At 49.8% G+C, this 20,860-nt stretch overlaps 3 protein-coding genes across 8 annotated transcripts in view; 2 read left to right on the forward strand and 1 right to left on the reverse strand.

The window, feature by feature from the left end:
* The window catches only part of SCMH1 (Scm polycomb group protein homolog 1), a 64,398-nt gene extending 60,251 nt beyond the window's left edge, over positions 1 to 4,147 (forward strand). For all 6 annotated transcript variants that reach the window (XM_058856727.1, XM_058856730.1, XM_058856731.1 and 3 more), the window contains one exon: positions 8 to 4,147. In XM_058856727.1, the coding sequence (XP_058712710.1) occupies positions 8 to 133 (126 nt within the window). In that variant the 3' untranslated portion in view covers positions 134 to 4,147. The remainder of the gene's footprint in view (positions 1 to 7) is intronic.
* The window catches only part of RPA2 (replication protein A2), a 317,593-nt gene that overhangs the window by 74,483 nt on the left and 222,250 nt on the right, over positions 1 to 20,860 (forward strand). The gene's annotated exons all lie outside the window — the stretch shown is intronic.
* Positions 3,120 to 19,264, reverse strand: CTPS1 (CTP synthase 1). Its single transcript, XM_058856737.1, has 19 exons — positions 19,154 to 19,264; positions 18,731 to 18,907; positions 18,201 to 18,371; positions 17,475 to 17,575; positions 15,978 to 16,094; positions 15,285 to 15,368; positions 14,974 to 15,054; positions 13,220 to 13,371; positions 11,580 to 11,712; positions 10,175 to 10,263; positions 9,229 to 9,323; positions 8,905 to 8,967; positions 8,082 to 8,125; positions 7,246 to 7,342; positions 6,943 to 6,998; positions 6,762 to 6,858; positions 6,344 to 6,488; positions 5,307 to 5,397; positions 3,120 to 4,596 (listed from the first exon to the last, which is right to left on the reverse strand). Exons 1-18 carry the CDS (start codon positions 19,254 to 19,256, stop codon positions 5,313 to 5,315), a joined length of 1,890 nt encoding a protein of 629 aa, XP_058712720.1. The 5' UTR covers positions 19,257 to 19,264; the 3' UTR covers positions 3,120 to 4,596; positions 5,307 to 5,312.

Genomic DNA, 20,860 nt, shown 5'->3' on the forward strand with positions numbered 1-20,860 from the left:
CCTGCAGGAGATCGACGGGAAAGCCCTGCTCTTGCTGCGGAGTGACATGATGATGAAGTACATGGGGCTGAAGCTGGGGCCAGCCCTGAAGCTCACTTACCACATCGACAAGCTAAAGCAAGGCAAGTTCTGAGAGGACTGCTGGCCGGATGGATCCTGGAAGCTCCGCTCCCGGCTGTCCCCACCCGCGCTCACCTGCCGACAGGTTCGCATGCACACACCCCTCCTGCCGCCGACCCGACGGACACTCCCGTGCCCCCGGGGCCCGGCCAGGCCCCGGCAGCGCTCAGGAGGAGCCGGGCACAGCTGGGCTTTGCCCCAGACTCGAGCTGTGGGTGTTGGAGCGTCTCTTGCCAGCTCTCCTCCCTGGGCTCACGGTGCTGCTCCCCCGGCTGGAGCAGCGCTGCAGGCGGTGCCCGTGGGGATGGGGTGTTTGCCTCGGCTCCTCCTGCTCCAGCCGTGCCTGCTGGGGCAGCCCCTGGCACTGAGCCTGCCCAGCCTCGAGGGGCTCGGTGCCCCCAGCCTGCCCTCAGCCCTGTGCCAGCAGCTCGGAGCACGGAGCACCCAGCCCTGTCTTCCACACTGGGGGAGCCCATGCGCCCGGCTCTGCCTGCCCCAGCTCCTGCCCCGGCCCCAGCCGGCCACACCGGGCCGGCCATGGAAGGTTCATGTTTGTTCCAGGCTGGGGAGGCCGTGTGGGAGCAAGCTGGGAGAGCTGAGGAGTGGGACTGGCCTGGCATGGCCCTGGGCTGGTGTTGGACACTGCCTGGATGCTGCAAGACTCAGCTGATCCTTCCCACCTATTTTTTTTTTTAATTTTGGTGGTTTGTTTTTTTTTGGAAGTTTTTTTTTTTACTAAGGAGTTGTCTGTTTGAAACAATGAGATGATTTTTCTACCTGTGTTGAACTTGCAACTCTTGGTGATTTTTAGCCAGAGCTGCTAAGGTTTGTCTTCCCAGGGGCCCTCCTGCTCCTCTAGAGTTTTGGTCTGTCCCTGCTCAGCGTGTGCGAGGTTTTGGGTCTGGTCTTTGCCCTTCCCAGGGCACCTGTTGGTCTCAGGCAGTTTAATGTATTTATTTTTGATGGCACTTGAGCGGTTCCCGTTGTCCCAGACACGTTTCTGCAGCTGCACGAGGAATGTTGGGAGCAGAGCCAGCAGCTGTGCCCTGGACAGCAGCTGCAGCTCGGGGCTGCCCAGACCCCGGAGCATCACCAGCACCAGCCTGGCCTGAGCTGGGACAGGACAGGGCTGTCCCCAGTGTGTGCCCACACACACACACACACACACACTCACACGCTTCCTCTGCAGTGACCAAAGGGCTGGGACAGAATCTCCACTCCAAGCACTTCCTTCTCCTGTCCTCAGCTCACCCTCTGCATCCGGAGCCGCAGCTCACCCCCTCCCCTGCAGCCTCGAGGGCCTGGCCAGCAGCAGGACGTGGTGACCAACCCTCCAGGCTCTTGCACTGAGTCAGGTTTACCCCTAAGGGGCAAAGTTGCAAAAAAAAAAAATAAAAAAAATACCCCAAACCGCAAAGTAATAAAAAGGCAAATGGCTTTTTGTCCTATAGCGCAGCCTGTGCTGCCAGCCCGGGGCTGGGGGCTCTGGGGGCTCACAGAGCCCCTCATTGAGCACAGCCTGGGGCTGGGGGCTCTGGCTGCTCACAGAGCCCCTCATTGAGCACAGCCTGGGGTTGGGGGCTCTGGCTGCTCACAGAGCCCCTCATTGAGCACAGCCCAGGGCTGGGGGCTCTGGCTGCTCACAGAGCCCCTCACTCACAGCACAGCCCAGGGCTGGGGGCTCTGGGGGCTCACAGAGCCCCTCATTGAGCTCAGGCTGGGGCTGGGGGCTCTGGCTGCTCAGAGCCCCTCATTGAGCACAGCCCGGGGCTGGGGGCTGTGGGGGCTCAGAGCCCCTCACTCACAGCACAGCCCAGGGCTGGGGGCTCTGGCTGCTCACAGAGCCCCTCATTGAGCACAGCCCAGGGCTGGGGGCTCTGGGGGCTCACAGAGCCCCTCACTCACAGCACAGCCCAGGGCTGGGGGCTCACAGAGCCCCTCATTGAGCTCAGGCTGGGGCTGGGGGCTCTGGCTGCTCAGAGCCCCTCACTCACAGCACGGCCCCGGAGCCCCCAGCCTGAGCCGGCCCCGCTGCAGCCAGGCCCCGGCAGGGTCAGCCAGTGCTTTCCTCTGCACTTATTTTACGTTGATTTGTTTATAAATAAAAGGATACCAAGTTCCTCTCTGCTGTTTGTGCACTGAGCTGGGGCTGAGCCCTGGCTGGGGGGGAGCACAGGGATGGGCAGTGGATGCTGCCCCAGGACTGAGCCCTGGAGTGACCCCCGGGCACAGCAGCTCAAGGTGGGCACCAAAGCAGAGCTCCCCATCCCACTGGGGTGCAGCACCCCAGCCCCAGCAGGCCCAGGGCAAACCCTGGGGTTGGAGAGCAGGAACAGCCCAGTCCTGCCTGGGCTGGGCACCTGGGGGTGCTGAGTCCTGGCCCTGGTCCCAGTTCTGCCCCCCTCTCCCATGAGGAGCTGGAAGTTGGGAGCAGCCAGGGCCCAGCAGGGAGCAGGGGACAGCCCAGCCCCAGTGCTGGAGGGTCAAAGGGGACAGCACTTCCCTCTCCTCACAGGCAGTGGGGACAGGAAGCACTCAGGAGCTCCCAGGACTTGTCCCAGGAGCTGTTCTGAACCCAGAGCCAGGGCTGAGGCTGCTCTGGGGAGAGCAGTGGTGGCAGTGACAGCCCCACAGCACCCCAGGGATACAGCTCTGACCATGGGCCTGGTCCTGCACATCCTGCACCGGGCAAGAAACACTCCCTGCTGTGGGGAAGGGGGGTTGGACAAACCCCTCTGGGGCAGCTCAAAGCCACTGGAACCATTTTCTGCCCTGCAAACCCTGCAGGCTCAGCCCAGCTTCCCCAGGTTTCTCCACTGCTGGAAGGAAGCTCCGTAACTTCAGACTCTGGAGCTGTGTCTAAACCCTCTGTGAATACAGCTCACAAGTTTTTGCTTGCTTAGAGATGATTGATTCAGGATTGGGCAGTTTTGTGCTCCAGTCCTTTCCTTCCCTCCCTCCAAGCAGGCAGGAACAGAACAAGCTCAGGACTCCTTACACAATTTGTTAAAAATGAGCATTTAATGACAGAGTCAGTTGCACAGTTTTGCCCAAAACAAACATTTCAGAATTAAAAAACACAGGATCTCATCGTGCCCCAGGAGCAGCCAGGCCAGGACAAGACTGGGCAGTAGCAGAGCACTGCAACTCCCTAATTCCTGCACAACAGCTGGAATTGTCACACGAGGAATGCTCCAAGCTCTCCAGGCTCACAGCAGCTTCACAGGGAATATTTAAAACTGAGGACTAAAGCAAGGGGGGGCTGGGGAGATCACTGAGGAGGGACAGGACAGGGTTTGGTTCCACGGCTCAGCCAGGTCTGACCGTGCTCTCTCCCCAAACTCCAGGGAGCTGCTGAAGTCTGAGTGTGCAGAATCAAACAGAGACAGACAGACAGACAGACTGACTGACTTCCTTTCCTCAGTCACCAAAGGCCACACAGGCTGTTCCATGGCAGCAGCTCAGCCCCCTCAGCACTGCCCACCACCCAAGGCAGGTAAGAGCGAGGGGAGGGTGAGCAGGAACAGCTCCCTGCAGGAGCACAGGACACACAAACCCAACGTGGACAAAAAGGCAACAAAAGGCTCCACTTCAAATCCATGAAAAAGCACCAGGAGCTGCTGTGCCCCAGGCCAGGGACACAGTTCAAGGCAGCAGTGGAAGTGGTTCAGTGGTTCTCTCTGTTCTCACCTCCCCCTTGATGCAAGGGGTCGGAGTTTCCCAGCTCCAGGAGCGCTGGCACGGGGAGGGCTCACAGCACCCCTCGGGTCAGGGTTTCCCTGGCAGCTTTGTTCTCCTGATCCCAGTTAATCACATCCCTGCAGTGACACAGAGCCTGTTCCACAGTAACACTGTTCCAGGAAGATCTTCCTGGTTACAAATTCATAATGGCAATGAATGCACCAAGAGCACCGGTGCCAAAGGTTTGCAAATGCTACTGAAAAAAAAAAATAAACCAAAAATCATCCCTTTTCCCTGAAAAAAAATAAAATACCCAAACCAAGAAGGCTGCATGAAACTGCCAGAGCCCTCTCTGCAGCACAGCCCAGCTCAGACACTAAGCCAGCCCCCAAATCTTGTGCCATCCATAATTTCATCAGTAAGTAAAGAATGAGGAGGGAGCAAGAAGACTGGAGAAAGCAACTCCACTGTCAGTGTCCAAGTGCACTGGGAAGGATGTGTGCCATGGGATTCCCCTCAACACAGCGAATCCCACACCCCAGTTTGCTTTGCCCTCCAAGCTGGTGCAACTGAAGGAAGTCTGAGGGGCCTCTGGTTGCTCTCCTCCACAGATAACCAAGATCTATATAGAAAATAAAGGAAGGACAGAAGAGCTGAGGAAAGAAGAGATAGGATCTCAGATTGAAAATTATAAACCCATAAGTTAGGAAAGCCCAAAGCTGAGGGTGTCGAAGCTACTGCTGTAAGAACACCTGGAAAACCTAATGGAGACTCCTCTCTGCAGCAAGGACACACCTGGAGAGGGAGAGAGAAAAGGAGCAGGAATTACTGCCAGGGAGGAGCCACAGGCTGCAACTGCACAGCGCTGGAGGCAGAGTCTGACAGAGGGCCTGGCACTCAGCAGTGCAGCCCAGAGCTGTGTGCAGATCCTGCTCAACTCCTGCAGAGCCCCCACACAAACCAGAGCAGGGGCAGGTGTCACATCCATGGTGCACAGAGGGAGAATGCAAATTTCAAGTGTGTCTGTTTTGCTGGTGCAGTCTGAGTGCCAGGTTTTAGGATGTGTACATCCAGTCTTCACATCCCTGTAACACCTGCAGCCCTCACAGACCAGAGGCTGAGCCCTGGCTCTGACAGGAACTGCTGTCCCAGGATAGGGACACAATGGATACTTCCAAGATGTTCTTTAACAATGGTGAGGGACTGCAAAATATTGAATTTCCTAAACCCAGGAAGCCCTTGTTCAGCTCTGCCCCCATTTTCAGGAGTGTGTGCTCCACTGGTGCTTTTCTCTGAATCCAACCCTGAATTCCCCTGTGTGTATTTGTATTTTATTGTGTGTCACTTTGCTAAGGGGACAGCCAACCCCAGCTGTTACACACCACCCACATCACCTCATGGTGTGCCAGCTTTCTACCAAATAATGCAGAAATCAGATTCCAGAAGCAAAGACTGGGCAAGAGGTTTTTTTCCAAAAGGAAGAGGTTGAGATCATTAAACATTACCAGGAATCAGTCATGATTTGCTGAAGGGAACTTCAGCTCTGTTATCTCCAGGTCAGGAGAGCTGCTGCCACTCCGGTCACTGTAGGTGTCCCTGCAGGATAAAAGATTTGGGGTTAGGGAGCACAAATGCTTTAAGGACTGATAATTAACGTGGGATGCTGCAGCCCAGGGAAAAGTTTGTCTCCTCTGCTGTAAGGAGCCATTTCAAACTCAAATGTGCAAAAGCAGAGAATTGAAATATCCCTCAACCCTTGGAGGAATTGAAATTAAAGTCCCTCACACACAAAACTCTTCTGGACCACACCTGAGCACTGCTCAGGAATCCCATGGTGCAGCTGCACTGCAGCTCAACCCCCAAAGCCAACACTTCCCTTTTGGCTTTGCATTTCCCTGGGTTTGATACAGGCACTGCTAATCCTCCTCTGCATTTGCTCTGGGTTTTGTTTAGTGCCTGTCAGCACTCAGCAACCCCTCGGTGTTCTCTGGGGGGAGGAGAACAGGTCAGGACCAACTGGTTGTTAATTGTTGCTCAGTCCCAAGTGCCAAACAGAATTGCAGGCACTGGGGAAAAGCATCACCAAGTGACTGCAGCATTAAATCCACCCCAAACACCACTTGCTTTGCAAAGTGAAACAAAAAGCTGAAGTCATTAGGGAAAAAAAAAAATGAGGCTGCAACCACCAGGGCCTGTTCTTTAAACCAGAACAAGAACGAATTTCTTATGGACCAACCTGTAAGTGGGACTTGTCTGAGCAATGTAAGAAAAGCCCATGAGGTCTCCAGTCATGTAAAAGAGCAGGCCCAGCCTCAGTTTCCCCAAAGACCCTGTCTGACAGCCAAGGCTGCAGATCTCTCCCTGAAGCCAGGGCCACTCTGCAGGCCTGTGGCCCCACACTCAGCCTCAACACACCAGAGCTTTCAAAAGAAGAGGGGAAAGAAGGGGTGGTGCAATACCAAGTTATCCCCAGGAACTCTGCGCCAGAGGATGCTCCAGGCTGTCCTGTGACAGCTCTGACTGGGCTCTGTCTTCAACCCACCTGGGGGAGAGCCTGCAGCCCTTCTGCAGGTAGTGGGTGAGTCTCCCTGAAGATGCCAGGAGGAGCCCAAAGTATGGGGGTGATGGCTTGATGGGCCTGGAGAGGAACTCGGGGTGATACTGGACACCAACGAAGAAAGGATGCTCTGAGAGGAACAAACAAAACATTCACATCAAGTCTCTCGAGCTGAGCTGCAGGTGAAATCCTGATTATGCTGATGATGGGGAAGTATAATGTTCATATCTTTTGTCCATAAATGCAGAGGGACATGGGATTTTATTTTTACCATTATTTTATGGATAATTCTCAATGTCTCATTCTGAGACAGTCTGAATGGCTCCCACATGAAAACCTGCTCCATTACCCTCTACCTTCCCTGTCCATGCCACACCCACAAACCAACTGCTTAAGGACTCACCTTCCAGCTCAACCACTTCCATCCTCTCTCCCTCCTCATCCTGCCCCACAAACTTCAGACCTTGCTCTTCAAAGTACTTTTTGAGTTCTGGATTGACCTAGAAAACCAGAAGCAAGACAAACCATGATCTCTTGTGTCTGGATTACACAGGAAAGCTCAACACCTACATGAGCATTTTTACCTCAAATCTGTGTCTGTGTCTCTCTTCCAAGAAATCATGATCTCCATAGAGCTTCCCTGCAGCAGAAGCAAGATGTTCCTTAGAGCAGTGATCACAGCTTTTAACACATTCACTTGATCTGCATCCTTCAGAATCTGCCACTTCTGGAGGGGATCAAACTCCCTGATCCCCATTCCCCACCAGAACACTCTGTGAACACCCATCCAAGGATGCTTCCACATCCCCAGGTCTCACTTCCCCATCCCACCACACATGCAAGCCATTCCCAGGAAACATTTCCAGAAGAGGGAAGAAGGGCCTTACTCATGATTGAATTCTTGGTTTGGAACAGTGTCCTTCTCTTGCCAAGCCTCATTGTCCCACCCATTTGCCCAGGATTATGTTCTGGCATGTCAATGACCTGTGGAAAGAATTCAGAGGTGAGAATCAGGGAGGAATAACAGGCAGACTCTGACACATTAAAGGAAAAAAATCCCACCAACCTTCATGCAAAAACCCAAGGAAAGCAGCCCAAGGAACATTGTCTTGGCAACACAGAGCAACAGAACTAGGTGAGCTGGCTGAGCTGTTCAGTACAGGCTGCACAGTACATATGGAAGGTTTGTGGATATTCAGGGAACTCCCCCATAGGAAATGGCCTCAGTCAGAATTTACACAGACTGCACACACCAGTACTGTGCTGGTTACTGAACTGCATGTTAAACAAACAAGCAAACTGATGGAAACCAAACCCCCGAATCAGAATTGCTTACTCTTTGATAAATAACACCATAGCTGGTTTTTGGGAACTTCCTCACTTTGAGTAGCATTTTAAATTATAGCAGAATTAAAAAAGCATTTTAAATTATAGCAGAAGCCAATCATTATATGGTGGACCCTGGACCAGAAACACAGAGCCTCCCACAAATGCTCCCAGCAATTCAGGTCTGTCTGTAGCTATCACACAACAGATCAAGTTGGAAGGGACTTTAAAGCTCATCCCATCCCACCCCTGCCACGGCAGAGACACCTTCCAGTGTCCCAGGCTGGCCTTGGACACCCTGAGGGATCCAGGGGCAGCCACAGCTTCTCCTGGCAGTCATGCCCAGGGATGTGCAGAGTCTAGTAAGGATATCACAAGCAAATCACCATGAACTCACCACTGGATGAGAAGTTTTGGGGTCAAACTCTGTTGAGTTCGCGTCTGCAATGTAAGGTTCAGCAATCAGAAACACCCTCACGCCGTGGCATCACCTACAGGACCCTCCCCAGGGCTGCTCCTCATCCCCAGCTGTGCTGAGCCCCCCTCAGGCACACAACACCCCAGGCAGCAGGAACAGGGCTGGCAGCACTGTTTGGTATCAGTTTTGAAGGCTGCAGTCTTAGGATAACCCAGGAAAAACACACTTTCAACAGCTTCAAATACAGAAATAAAGGCAGGGAGGGGGAAAGGAGCAGAGAGGTCTGAGAAAGTCCTTTTTCCCCACCCTCACTACTGGAGAGAAGCAAGAGTCAGGCTGAGAACTCCATTTAGCACTCTCTGAAGGGAATTCTGTTCACAGGGACCTGCTCAATTTGAGCAGTGGGGCTCACAAGCCCCACTCACTGAAGGAGCTGTAGCTGCTGGCTGGCTGAGCTGCTTTTTGGGCTTCATTCCCACTGGCTGCAGCAGGAATTTGGGATGCCCAGCACACTCAGGCCACCAAGGTGTTTCATCCAGGAGCTAAGAACCTTAATTTGAGCAGTAGGAAGCTTTCTGTCATTATAAGCATGACTTATTCCATTGAGTTTTATTTAAACAAGATAAAGAAATTGCTCTTTTTACTTGGAATTAGCAAAAGAGACAGGGATTTTTATAGGTCTAGGTAAAAAAATTAAACCCACCTATGAAAAATTTAAAATCACAGGAATCTAAAAAAACCACAGGCACTACTCAAGGAACCCAAGAAATGACCAAAAGCAGGAAGGGTTTTGTGCCATTACCTTGCCAACCAAGGACACTGCGAGCAAACTCCACCACTGCCAACTGCATTCCCAAACAGACTCCTGTGGAAAGGAAGGCAGGACATGGATCAGGGCAGGACAAGGACCTCTGAGCCCATGTTGCAAAGCACACACACCTTCACAGAGTGTCCTGAGTCAGAGGAACACCTGGATGAGGCAGATTTTTGACTGGAATTTAGGGTCTGTGGTCCTGACAAGCTTTACTTCCCTCCATTTCCCACCCCCTCTGCTCACACACTGGTTCAGTGGTGCCAAGATCAGCACAGCCTTTACTTCTTCTTATGGATGAAACATATTTCTCACCTAAGAAAGGTTTTTTCTGTTTCCTTGCCCAGGAAATAGCTTGAATTTTGCCTTCTGTCCCTCGGACACCAAATCCACCAGGAACCAGAACTCCACTGCATGAGGATGAAAAGATTCCATTCAGCGTGGCTGCCCCAAACCACACACCCACAGATCACCTCCCTCCCACAAAATCTCGGGCTTGCAGCACCTCTCCCCTGAAAAGGAGCCACATGGCAAGGCCTGGCTGCAGCTCTTCCCATGTGACTTCACTTGAGCTGTCACATAAAGCAGAATTTACATGGAAATATTTTATAAATGCCAGGTTTTACCTTCCCAAAGAGATCCCAAATATACTGCAGGGTACCATACTGAAATGGTTCATGCTGTGGGACTCACCCAGCACCAAAGAGAGGTTTGCAAACACATCCCCCAGCCTGGCCCACGCTGAGGAAGCTGTACACCACACTGCAGTGTCAGGCTGTCCTAACACCAAACTCTGCAGGAGTTTGATCTTTCTTCTGATCTCACTCCAACCCTGCTGCCCTGAGGGGTAACAGGCCCCACTTGCTCTTGGCTTTGTGCTAACTCCTGGCACTCCTCTGCACACTAACGCTTCTCCCCCTCTCACACTTTGTTTCTGAAGAACTTGTTACCCCATTTACAGCTCCCATTCTTATTCTGGCTTTAACAGCCTTCACCTCTCCTTTCTCCTGATTTTCTCTCACTGTTTCCAGCTGATCATGCAGGTGTGCATATCCTCACCAGCACAATCACTTCCCCCACTGCTGCCTTTCACCACCTCCCTCACTAATTCAGTAATTCTCCATTTAACATCTTATCCTAAATGCCCCAGAGGTGTTTGGGGCCTTGTCAGAGCGTGCTGAGAACAGCCTCCAGTGAGGCCCTGAATTCCAGAGCTGGTTTATCAGACATTCTCCAAGGAAAGGGACACAGCAGAACTCACTCAGCACCACAGAGCTTCTGCCACGCCTCGTGGTAGCGAACAGGCTCCTCCTGCAGAGTGTCTGGCTCCAAGTCAGCAGAGTCAATGTACTGGGAAGAAATCCCCAAAAAAACAAAACAAAAAAAATAATATTATGAGATATTGCCACTAGAGTGTACAGGACCTCCTGAATTCTCATTGATCTCATTGATCAATAGCATCAATTCCTCCTGGATTTGTTTCCTAATGAATAAAGTTTATTTCTGGGCTGATTTCCCATCTGTTAGCCAACAAAACTGTTTTCCTCACCACCCTATTCTTGGTGCACACACAGAACCCATGGTTTCTGTCCTCCCCTCTCTGCAGCTCTGAGACACCAAGCCCCAGAGAAATGTTAAATGTGAGGTGTTCATGCAGCACAGCAAGGTGGGAACATGGGGCTGTGCAGACACAAAGCACCACACCCAGAGAGCAAAAATAAACACCTCTCTCATCAAATAAACAGCTTCCTCAAGAGGCACTGAGGAATAAATAGGATATGGTGAAACACAGGCTGCTGTAATTAAAGGGTGTTATGACAGTGGAAAAAAAAAAACCTCCTTTTTTTTCCATTTTCTCATCTCCAGTATTCCAGTACCTCTGAACTTCTGGACATTCTGGCAGGCTGCTAACCCTCTAAAAGAACCACTGTATCCTTCTTTTCTTTTGTTTTTTTTAGAAGTTGCAAAGCTACCATTCAGCTCTTTAACTAACTACAGCTACTCAGTTCTTTAGCACAAGATCTCCATGCTCACTGCACCTCTGAGCCACTCTGACACAGCTGGGCTAGGGAATACCACAGATGCTTGTGCAGGGTTTGCACTTCACCAGTCTTACTTGTTTTGCTTATTTTCACCTCTAATGATTTTGGAAGTTGAAAGGAAACCCCCACCTAGATCAGTACTGTTAAAAAGCAACCACCTATCTCCATGGCTCACTGGCATCATGAAACTGCTGGACATTTAGAAGTCTACTGAAATGAAAATAAAATTTCTGGCAACAGGTACATATTTCACCTCTTCAGAGCATCCAGCTATGACCAAGATGTGCAGCCAAACAAGCATGAAAACCTTAATAAAGGCTGAGGCAGGAGCATCATAAAACCAGAGCAGCACAATGCTGAGCACTGAGGAGTTTCCATCCACTCCAGACAGCTCTCAGGAGAGGCTGGTTTGTTCTGCAGCTGGTTTAGGCCTGGTAACAGCAGTTTTAATGCTGTTATAATCAAAACAGCTCTTTTAAAGCAAGGACAATTTGGATGTTCACTGACTGAATCACTTCTCCCTTTCTGTCTATGGCTTTGTGAAAATCTGAATTAGGAAGGGCAGCCCTGTAGGTTGAAGTAGGACTGGGGGAGTTTTTTCCCCAGGTACAGACACATCCCTACCTTAATGTCAAGTTTGTGGTTGATGGCCAGGGCAGAGTGCTCCAGGGCTTTGATGACAGAAGCGTAGGAGTCAGAAAATTTGGTGTATTTGCCCACGAGTGCAATGGAACATGTTTCAAGTAGACGGTCGTACCTAGAGAACACCAGAAATGCACAGGTTATTCCAGCAGCAGCAGGAGAGGGATGGGAATCACTTCCATTCTCCATTCCTCAATTCCATGTTCAGCTTTTCAAGGAACAGCTGTGCTCTCCTGTCTGTCCAACAGAGCTGATGTCTTTGGAAGAGTGACCTTTTATAATAATTATGATTTAGAAACATCAAAGCCAGATCAAAACCAAAACAATGACTGAGGAAAACAGTTGCAGAAAGCCACATATAAATTAACTCATCTCTCCTGATGATGCAAAGCCATTCTGAGCAGATCCAAAGTGCCTTTTCAGGAAGCTGTATTAGATTCAAAGGCTGCAGTGAACTCCTAGGAGAGGATCAAAGCACAGTTTGGCATATGTTTGTACTGCACAGCATCTTCCCACGCTGCTGCTGAGCTCACATCAGCAGCTACAAACACAGAAAGCAATTCTGGAGTCCTAAAGCTGTGCTGCCTACACTTTCCATCCCCAGCACCTGGCAGCACAGGATTCACACCTCATGCCAACAGTTTGCTTCAAGTTTCTCTCAGAATTGCTAAATACCTTCAGCCCAGCTGGTGACCAAGGGCTTTCCCTATCAAGAGGAAATGTTATTGACAGGGCTGGCTTATGTCAGGCACAGAAATAAAGGAAAGCATCTAGATGTTTAGATTCTACATCTAGATTTTTAGCCTAGATCCTGGAAATTAATTTCTTATAAGAACAAACATATTTAAAGGCTTTGGTTGACATTCAAGACCTTTCTAAAAATGCTCTATTCACTATTTCCCCATGCACATTGAGTCTATTCCTCAAAAGGAAAAAAACCCAGTGTTCAAGAAATCTCAGAACAGGCACCAAACATTTCTCTTAGTTGCCTGAAAGCACACTCAAAAATATTATTTATTGGCACTCCTGACATCTCCATATAGCTACAAAAGGATTTGAACACTTTGTAATGTTACTGAGAGGTTTTTCAGTAAAAAGGGAGGGCAGAACTGTCCAGCTTTTAATTAATTCAAGCTGGTTTGACTCAGACAGTACATAAGATGTGTATCCAACATAAGATAAGGATCTCACTGAGTTTATCTCACAGGATTTTTTATGGGAAAAGGCTGAGGGAATTGGGGTGGTTAAGCCAGAAGAAAAAGCTCCAGGGAGACTTTATGGCAGCTTTCCAATAAGAGGATTTATAAGAAACATGGGGACACTTTTTAGTAGGGTCTGTTGTGCCAGGACAAGTGGTGATGGTTTTAATCTAAAAGAGGATGAAATTCTGTACAATGAGAGTGGTGAGGCACTGGCACAGGTTGAGGAGATGAGCTGTGGATTCCCCACCTTGGAAATCCAATGTTTCCTTGGAAACATTCAAAGTTTGGATGGGGCTCTGAGCAAAAGGAAAAAAAACAACGTGAGCATGTGGGAACACTTGAGGAACAGGAAATAACACTCATCATCTCACACAACCAGTAACAGAAAGCAACCCTGCAGTGTGCTGCAGTGCAGCTCACCTGTCAGCCATCTCCTTCCACTTCATGAGCATCCTCCTGGGCTGCCTCTCGATGGGAAGGTCCAGCCTGTGCCTGAAGTAATCCACAACTCCCTGCTCCTCTAACAACAGAGGAACCCGGTAGATAGAGGAGACATCATGAACACAAATGACCTGTTCACAAAATAAGGGTGTCATTAAAACACAGTGCACGCAGGACAATCATTTTTACTCAGATATTCAGAGTGTTCCTGTCTCCAGCAGAAAGCCATATGACCACCTAAACTTCCAGGCAGTAACATGTTGAATAACATAAGATATCAGTAAAACTGGTTTCCTTATGCTTGGAGAAGCCATCTTTAGCACTTCCAAGGCATTGCTGCTCCCTGGAGCCCCTTGGGAAGGGCTATAACACAATAACCCAGCAGCAGGAGTCAGCTGCCCAGCACATTATGTGAGCAGCACACAGCAAAGTTCAAAGAACACTCCAGAGAGACTCCTGTGATACAGAATCCCAAGTGAAGCTACAGTCAAACTGCCACAGGCACAGCTTCCCCCTCCTCACCAGGGCTCCCAGTCTGATTGAAATCAGGGAAATCTGATTTCCCAATACAGCAACACTTTACAGGGTGCCCCTCATCAAATTGGGGATTACACAATTATGAGCAAAGAATTCTAAGGTCAATGAGGAGAAACTACTCACTGAAACGGGAAGAGATGGCTCAGGACAACTGTCACCTGTCCATTAATAATGAATCTGCACTTTAATGATCCAAAACACACAGGTAAAGACCTTTTAAAAATCCTCATTTCTACTGACTCAAATGAAAGCAGAGTTCAACATTACACCAGTCAAACCTCCTTGGCTGCACACATTCCTCTTTTACCCTCAGTGCTGTTTACTTCTCAATCCAAGTGCAAAGCAGTCAAAGCTGCATTAAACTTCCTGGAAACCCAATTATTTTGAATTCCTGGCCAACAAGAGGTAGAAATTTTACTGATGACATATCAACATTATTGTCATTATTGCATATAAGCACAGCAGTGCAGTGCCTGAAATTGCAGGACTGAAGTCTGGTCTCGCTGTAGAGCAGATTAATAAAAATTACTTGACAGAAACTAGGATTGTGAAGTTATACTCAAGTCTTTCACAAAAAGACAACATTTTTTGAGCTCCAGCTGGATTGGAAAGTGCTAATACTCAGCCTACATACTTCTGACTATTTTCCAAGGTCCACCTTAGAATGTTTTATGAGTCTCAGTACAGAAAGAATCGTGCAAACATGGAATTTGTGCATATCATAACCTTCAGGTGAGGCAATGCTTCTCCCAAGCACCATTTCAACCGCAGTGTGAAAACTCTCCTCAAGAATTCTTAGGCAGAAGAATAATATTGTGAAAAGAGCAGTGTATGAAGAACAGTCATATACCCTTTAAAACTAACTTTGGGCAATCCTTTCACCTCTAAACACTGGAAAATATCATCCTTCTGTGTTCACAGAAGGGATGTGGAAGTATAATTAAGGTCAAAACTGCTTCAGAAATCATCTTGGATTCCATAGAATTCTCTTACAAGAAAACCTGGGTGCTGATGCAAAAAGAAATGGTTTAGCAACAGGTCCATGTGTCAGGAAGAGAGGTAAGACAAAGCAGCAAATGAATTATGCAGCTACCAAAACACAGAGCTAGAACTGCTGCACTCAGACAAAACTCCCCTCAGCATCTGACAAACAGCTCCAGCATTCACTGCAAGGAAGCACAGACAGCAATCCTTACCTGTTCTGGTTCAACATGACAGAACATGGAAATCTTTTCTTTTACTGAGGTATCCAGTGGAGTGGAGCACCTGCAAACAATCTAACAGAGCAGCAACATCAGGGCTGTGATGCAGAACAGAAATACTCAGGCATTCATAAAACAAACCACTAAAAAGAACCATCTCTGTGATTTGAGAAAAAAAACCCCACAACTCCATTCCTCTTCCCTTATTTATCACCACTATACAAGAGCTCTCAACTTAAGCATTACTTAGACACGAGTGCTGTTGCCAGATTTTTACAGTCAAAGCTGTGCAACACAAACCTTACCAGATCTGGGGAGAGCCCGAGACCTCTGAGCTCACGAACACTGTTCTGGGTGGGTTTGGTCTTCTGCTCCCCTGTCGAGCTTGGCTGGGCAGAGAAGAGCAGTTGGTGTATCAGACTGTGATAAGCAGCAAAGATTCAGCAGCTTAATCAGGACTCTCAGCCATCTCCTAAAAATTTTGACTCAATTCTTGGATAATTCACATGAAAGTCATCTAAACCCCAGGACTAAAAGCAACAGCAGGAACCCAAGTTCCAATGTGCCCACTGCAGGAAGGAGAGGGACAGGGAGCCTCAGGTTTATCCCTGCTCCCTCCAAACACCTAATGTTTTGTATTTCTAATTTTTCTCTGTGAATCACCTGGCCTGGATAGAAGGAGAAAAAGGAAGAAGAGAACAAAGATTGATCTGCACTCCATAATTATCAATTTGCTCTGTCAAATCCAGTTTGTGCTGCATTTCTGCAACTCCCAAGCTTTTATTACACATTTACACCCTCTGAAAAGTTCTTGTTCAGTTCCTGTAACACTTTTTAAATACATAAGCATATAATCTCTGCATCTCTGGCAGAAGTTTATAAATACACAGAAATACAAAAGTAACAGAGATACATCATTTCAGCAATAAAATTTCCTCCTATTTAGGAAATTTTGGACTGAGGAAGCATCTGACCACATATATGTTTTGGGTCCTTACCTGGGGAACCAGACTGACGTGAATGTTACAGAAATTCTCTCTTTTGGCTTTGAACTGGAACTGGCGGAAGGCCTCGATGAAAGGCATGCTCTCAATGTCACCCACCGTGCCCCCCAGCTGGGAACACACAGACACTGAGGATTAAAGTCACTGCCAAAACAGCACTGAAGACATGAAAATACACATAACAACACACAAACACCTCCTCAGCACATCCCTTTGATTGCCTGAAGGAACATCAACATCAACACAGCTCCTCCCGAGGGGCAGCTCTGATCTCTGCTCTGGGACAGGGACAGCACCCAGGGAACGGCTGGAGCTGGGCCAGGCCAGGCTCAGGCTGGATTTAGGGAAAGGTTCTTCCCCCAGAGGTGCTGGCACTGCCCAGGCTCCCCAGGGAATGGGCACGGCCCCGAGGCTGCCAGAGCTCCAGGGATGCCCAGGCTGGGGGTGCTGGGGGGTCTGGGCAGCACCAGGGATTGGACTCAATAATCCTTGGGGTCCCTTTCAGCTCAGGATATTCTGTGATTGTATTCCACTCAAAGCACCAGGATTTACCAGCTATATGCACTGCTTTCACAGCCTCCAATCTGCTCCAGGTACTATTTTACCTTCATCATTTCTCCACAAAAACAGCTTCCCCTATGAGCAGCACCTCTCCAGAAACATCAGCTTGACATCTGTTTTCTCTTCAGAGAAAAGACTTAGATGTGAAAATTATGATTTATGAACATTAGGTGGCACCGAGAAGCAAAATTTCTCTTAAGTTATAGGAACTATAGAGTGGACACATGCAAAAACAGATACAAGACAATTCCTGGAGCCTCCCAGGCCCTGTCAGAAAGTGCCTCCTTGGTACTTTAGATCTGGGCTTGTGACCCTGGCACAGAAATTGGCACCCAAGCTGCTGGCAGAGTCCAAGTCACCATGACCTGGGCTCTGTGACAAGCTCCCTCTCCTGTGTTAGCATATCCCAGCAGCCAGCTCAGCAGCGTCAGAGCCTTCACCCTCCTCTGTCTCCTTCTGGCAGCAGAATGTTCCATGAACACACTGAAACTGCCACCACTAACTTGTGCCATTCCCTGTCACGTGTCTGTGCTTGAACTGTCACTTTGAGGAGGAGAAACAACTGTTTCCAGAGGGTTTGCCACCCACCAGGGAAGAAAAAAATTCTGTAGGTTAATTCATAGAATAGCCTGAGCTGGAAGGGATCCACTGAGTCCCTGCACCCTCTGGGGGAAGAACCTTCCCCTGATCTCCAGCCTGAATCTTCCCCTGACACAGCTCCAGCCGTTCCCTGGGGTCCTGTGGGGCTGCTCTCATGAGGCAGGTTGCAATTCAAAAGATTAGAGAAAGTGAAGTTAACAAGGGGAATTTTTAACCCATTCAATACCATGCAAAGTTAAACATTTCTGTAAAGAACTACGCAAAATATGCATATAGATCCGTTTACTGCACACAAGAAACAAAACTACCTACTTCTTAAAAGTTACAAACCTCAATCACACAAACTTGGGGTTCAATGCCGTCTTCATCCACAGGAATCCGTGCCTGCCTCATTACCCATTCCTGTATGGCATCTGTGATGTGGGGAACAACTGGAAAAGAAACCCAGGCAAGGGTTAAAATCCCCACAAACGTTTCTCCCTCTTAGCTCAGAGCAAATTACTGAGAATCACTAACCAGTGCTTCCCATAGGGCTTGAGCAGGAATTTGTGTCTTTAAAGAACTATGCATTTTTGAAGTGATTATTCTTGGCTGTGATTTTCAAGTGCTTTGGCAGGAAACAGAACCCTGCCTTAATTTAAACACATGTAAGCAACATTTTCTTTAAGCTGACAGATTCAAGCACAAACTGTTCTTTGCTCTAAGCAGAGAAAGTTACTCTGTTTTTAACCCTCTGTAAAAAAGTCCTCATGTCAACCAGCTGTGGAGAGTGGTTAAAAAGGGAAGGGACTGATCACACACTCACAAATCCTTTGTGTTTTCTAGTGAGTTAACAAAAGCATTAACCATTTTAACCAGCTAACAAACAACCCCAAAGTGTACTGGCCTGTTCACATTTATCACTGGGTACATTAGACAGCAGGACCCAAGTCCAGCAGAGTCCCAACACAAGAAGGATGGTGCAGAGCCTCAAGTGAAGATGAAAGGCAAAAGCATCCAGGCAGGACTGAAATACAGAGTGCATTTCTAGGCACCAGGAAAGAAGTTTTGCATCACCTTGGACCGTTTTGCCAAGATAATCTCCCTTCCTCTCCTTGTTAATGACATACTGGTAGATCTTCCCAGTGGTCAGGTTGTTGTCTTTGGTGAGTCGGATATCGAGGAAGCGCTCGTAGTTCCCGAGGTCCAGGTCCACTTCTCCTCCATCATCCAGCACAAACACCTCTCCTGCAGGCACACAAACAGGGAGTCAGGCACGTGGAAAATCCAACACAAGGAAACTCCTTCCCCGACTGCCACAGCGAGTTTAGGAGCGAACAGAACTAAAAGCTCTATAACCGAGAGGAGCAGGGCGCTGCGGGCTGAACCCCTGGAGGCAGCAGCCAGAACAGGCCAGGGCACATCTGCTGTCCTGGTTTAGGGCAAATTTGGGAGAGAACGTCCAAAGGGGCTGCGGGCCCCTCCAGGCAGTGCTGGCAGCCTCAGCGTGAGTGGGCAGGAGCAGCACAAAGGAGACGATCCAGGGCAAGGTAAGAGAGCCTTGCCGGGCCCGGCAGAGCCCGGCACCGGGCACGAGGGGCACTCACCGTGCTCGTAGGGCGAGAAGGTGCCCGCGTCGATGTTGATGTAGGGGTCGATCTTGATGGAGGTGACATGCAGCCCGCAGGACTTGAGGATGGTGCCGATGCTGCTGGCGATGATCCCCTTGCCGATGCCCGAGATCACCCCGCCCGTGACCAGGATGTACTTCATCTGTCCCGCGCCTGGACGCGACAGACATCGGCACCTGACATTCCTGAGGCGACCCGCACCATTCCTGCCCCAGGCCCCGCACCACGTTCCCCCTCCCGTCGCTGAGGGCCGGTGCCCTGCCCGCTCCTCCCGCCACAAATTCCCGCCACCGCCGCGCGGAACCGCCGCCCGTGCGGCCCCCGCGGGCTCCGCGTGGTCCCGCTCTGCCGCCCCCCCCCCCCCAGCGCTGCCCGGATGGTCCCGCCCGCCGCTCTCACCTGGGGCCGCCGGGCGCGCGGACAGCGCGCGCGGGGGGGGAGCGGGCGGGAGGTGCGGAGCGCGCGCGGCGCCGCTCCCGGCCGGCTGGGCTGGGAACCGCATGAGGCCCAGCGGCGCCTCTGCGCATGCGCGGGGCGGGCAGGGGGCGGGGCCTGAGACCGGGGAGGGGCGGGGTCACAGCCGGGAGAGCCCCGCCCTCTGCCCCGCCCCGGCCCCCTCAGAGCCTCACGGGGAGCGGGAGCGTTCGAACAGCCCCGGAGTGAAGTCGGTTGGGAAAAAAAAAACCTTTAAAACCATCTCGTGCAACCTATAACCGAACACCTCCTCATCACGTCCTCAAGTGTCACATCCACACCTTTCTTGAACACTGCCAGGGATGGGGACTCCACCACTGCCCTGAGCAGTCTAGGCCAGGGCTGGACAATCTTTCAGTGAAGAAATTTATTAAAAAAAAAAACATTCTGTTACTTCAAATAAACAACAGAAAACACCAGGTATTCACTGAATGACATGTTTGATCCCCTAATGCTTGAAACCATTACCTTAGAACAAAACAGGAAACTACTCAATACGTTTATTCATAAAACTGAGGTACTGCATAGCTACGTCCTAAGCACACAATGATATCACAGAATCATAGAATGACCTTCAAGATCATCGAGTCCAAGCCAGCCCTAACACCTCAACTAAACCATGGCACTGTGTACCATATCCAGTCTTTTTTTAAACACATCCAGGGATGGTAACTCCACCACCTCCCCAGGCAGACCATTCCTGTATCTTATCACTCTTTGTGTGAAGAACTTTTTCCTAATGTTCAACCTAAATTTCCCTTGGCGCAGCTTAAGGCTGTGTCCTCTCTTTCTGTCGGTGCTGTCTGGTGAAAGGGACTGACCCAATTTCCCGATATCGAACCTGAGCCTGCCCTGGCCCAGCCTGAGGCCGTTCCCTCTCCTCCTGTCCCTGTTTCTTGGAGGAAACATCTGCTTTCACAATTAACCTGGCCATGCTGATTTGTTCCTCCACAAAGGACTCTTCTTGTTTTCTGCTGTCCTATGAGTAGCTCCTAAGTGGGAAAAAAAGGAAACCAAAACCAACATTTCCAGCACCTTTTGTGCAGAATGGTGGTGATGGTGATGGTGACAGTGAGATGGGTGACAGCAGGCAAGGGCTGTGTGTGCTCGGGCTGTCACTGTCACTGCCTGGTGGCACATCCTGATAAGGCTGAGCTCTCCCAGGACTGTGCTTAGATATCCCAGCTTTTCCCATTTTCCCATTCCATGGGGCACAAGACACGTGTCTTGTCGCTGACTGGAAGTCCATTCTTGTGGAGATGTGTGTAACCTCGATGTGAGCATTAACTTCAGGACACACAAATCCTCTTCTCAGTGCCTCATTAAAGGCCTTGGGGGTTGCACATCCCGTGGTGCTCAGGAGAGAACTGCACTCGGTGGGAGCTATTGTGAACATTAAATGGTGTGGAATAACAGTGACCCAGAAAAGTCAGATCACAAATATCTCAAGTTATGCAAAATTACAGCAGCTTTTTGCAGAAGTGGGTGAAGGTATGTGTGTTTCAAGCCTTAATTTTGCTCTCAGTAAGCTTTGCCCTCACAGTGCCTTGTTCTCAGCTCTCAGTAAAATACAGACTGAATATTTTCCTTTCAGAAATGTGAAATGAGATGAAATGGATCTGCTCTGTTTAT

The sequence above is a fragment of the Poecile atricapillus genome, chromosome 24 (assembly GCF_030490865.1).
Source record: "Poecile atricapillus isolate bPoeAtr1 chromosome 24, bPoeAtr1.hap1, whole genome shotgun sequence".
In the NCBI taxonomy this organism is placed as follows: domain Eukaryota; kingdom Metazoa; phylum Chordata; class Aves; order Passeriformes; family Paridae; genus Poecile; species Poecile atricapillus.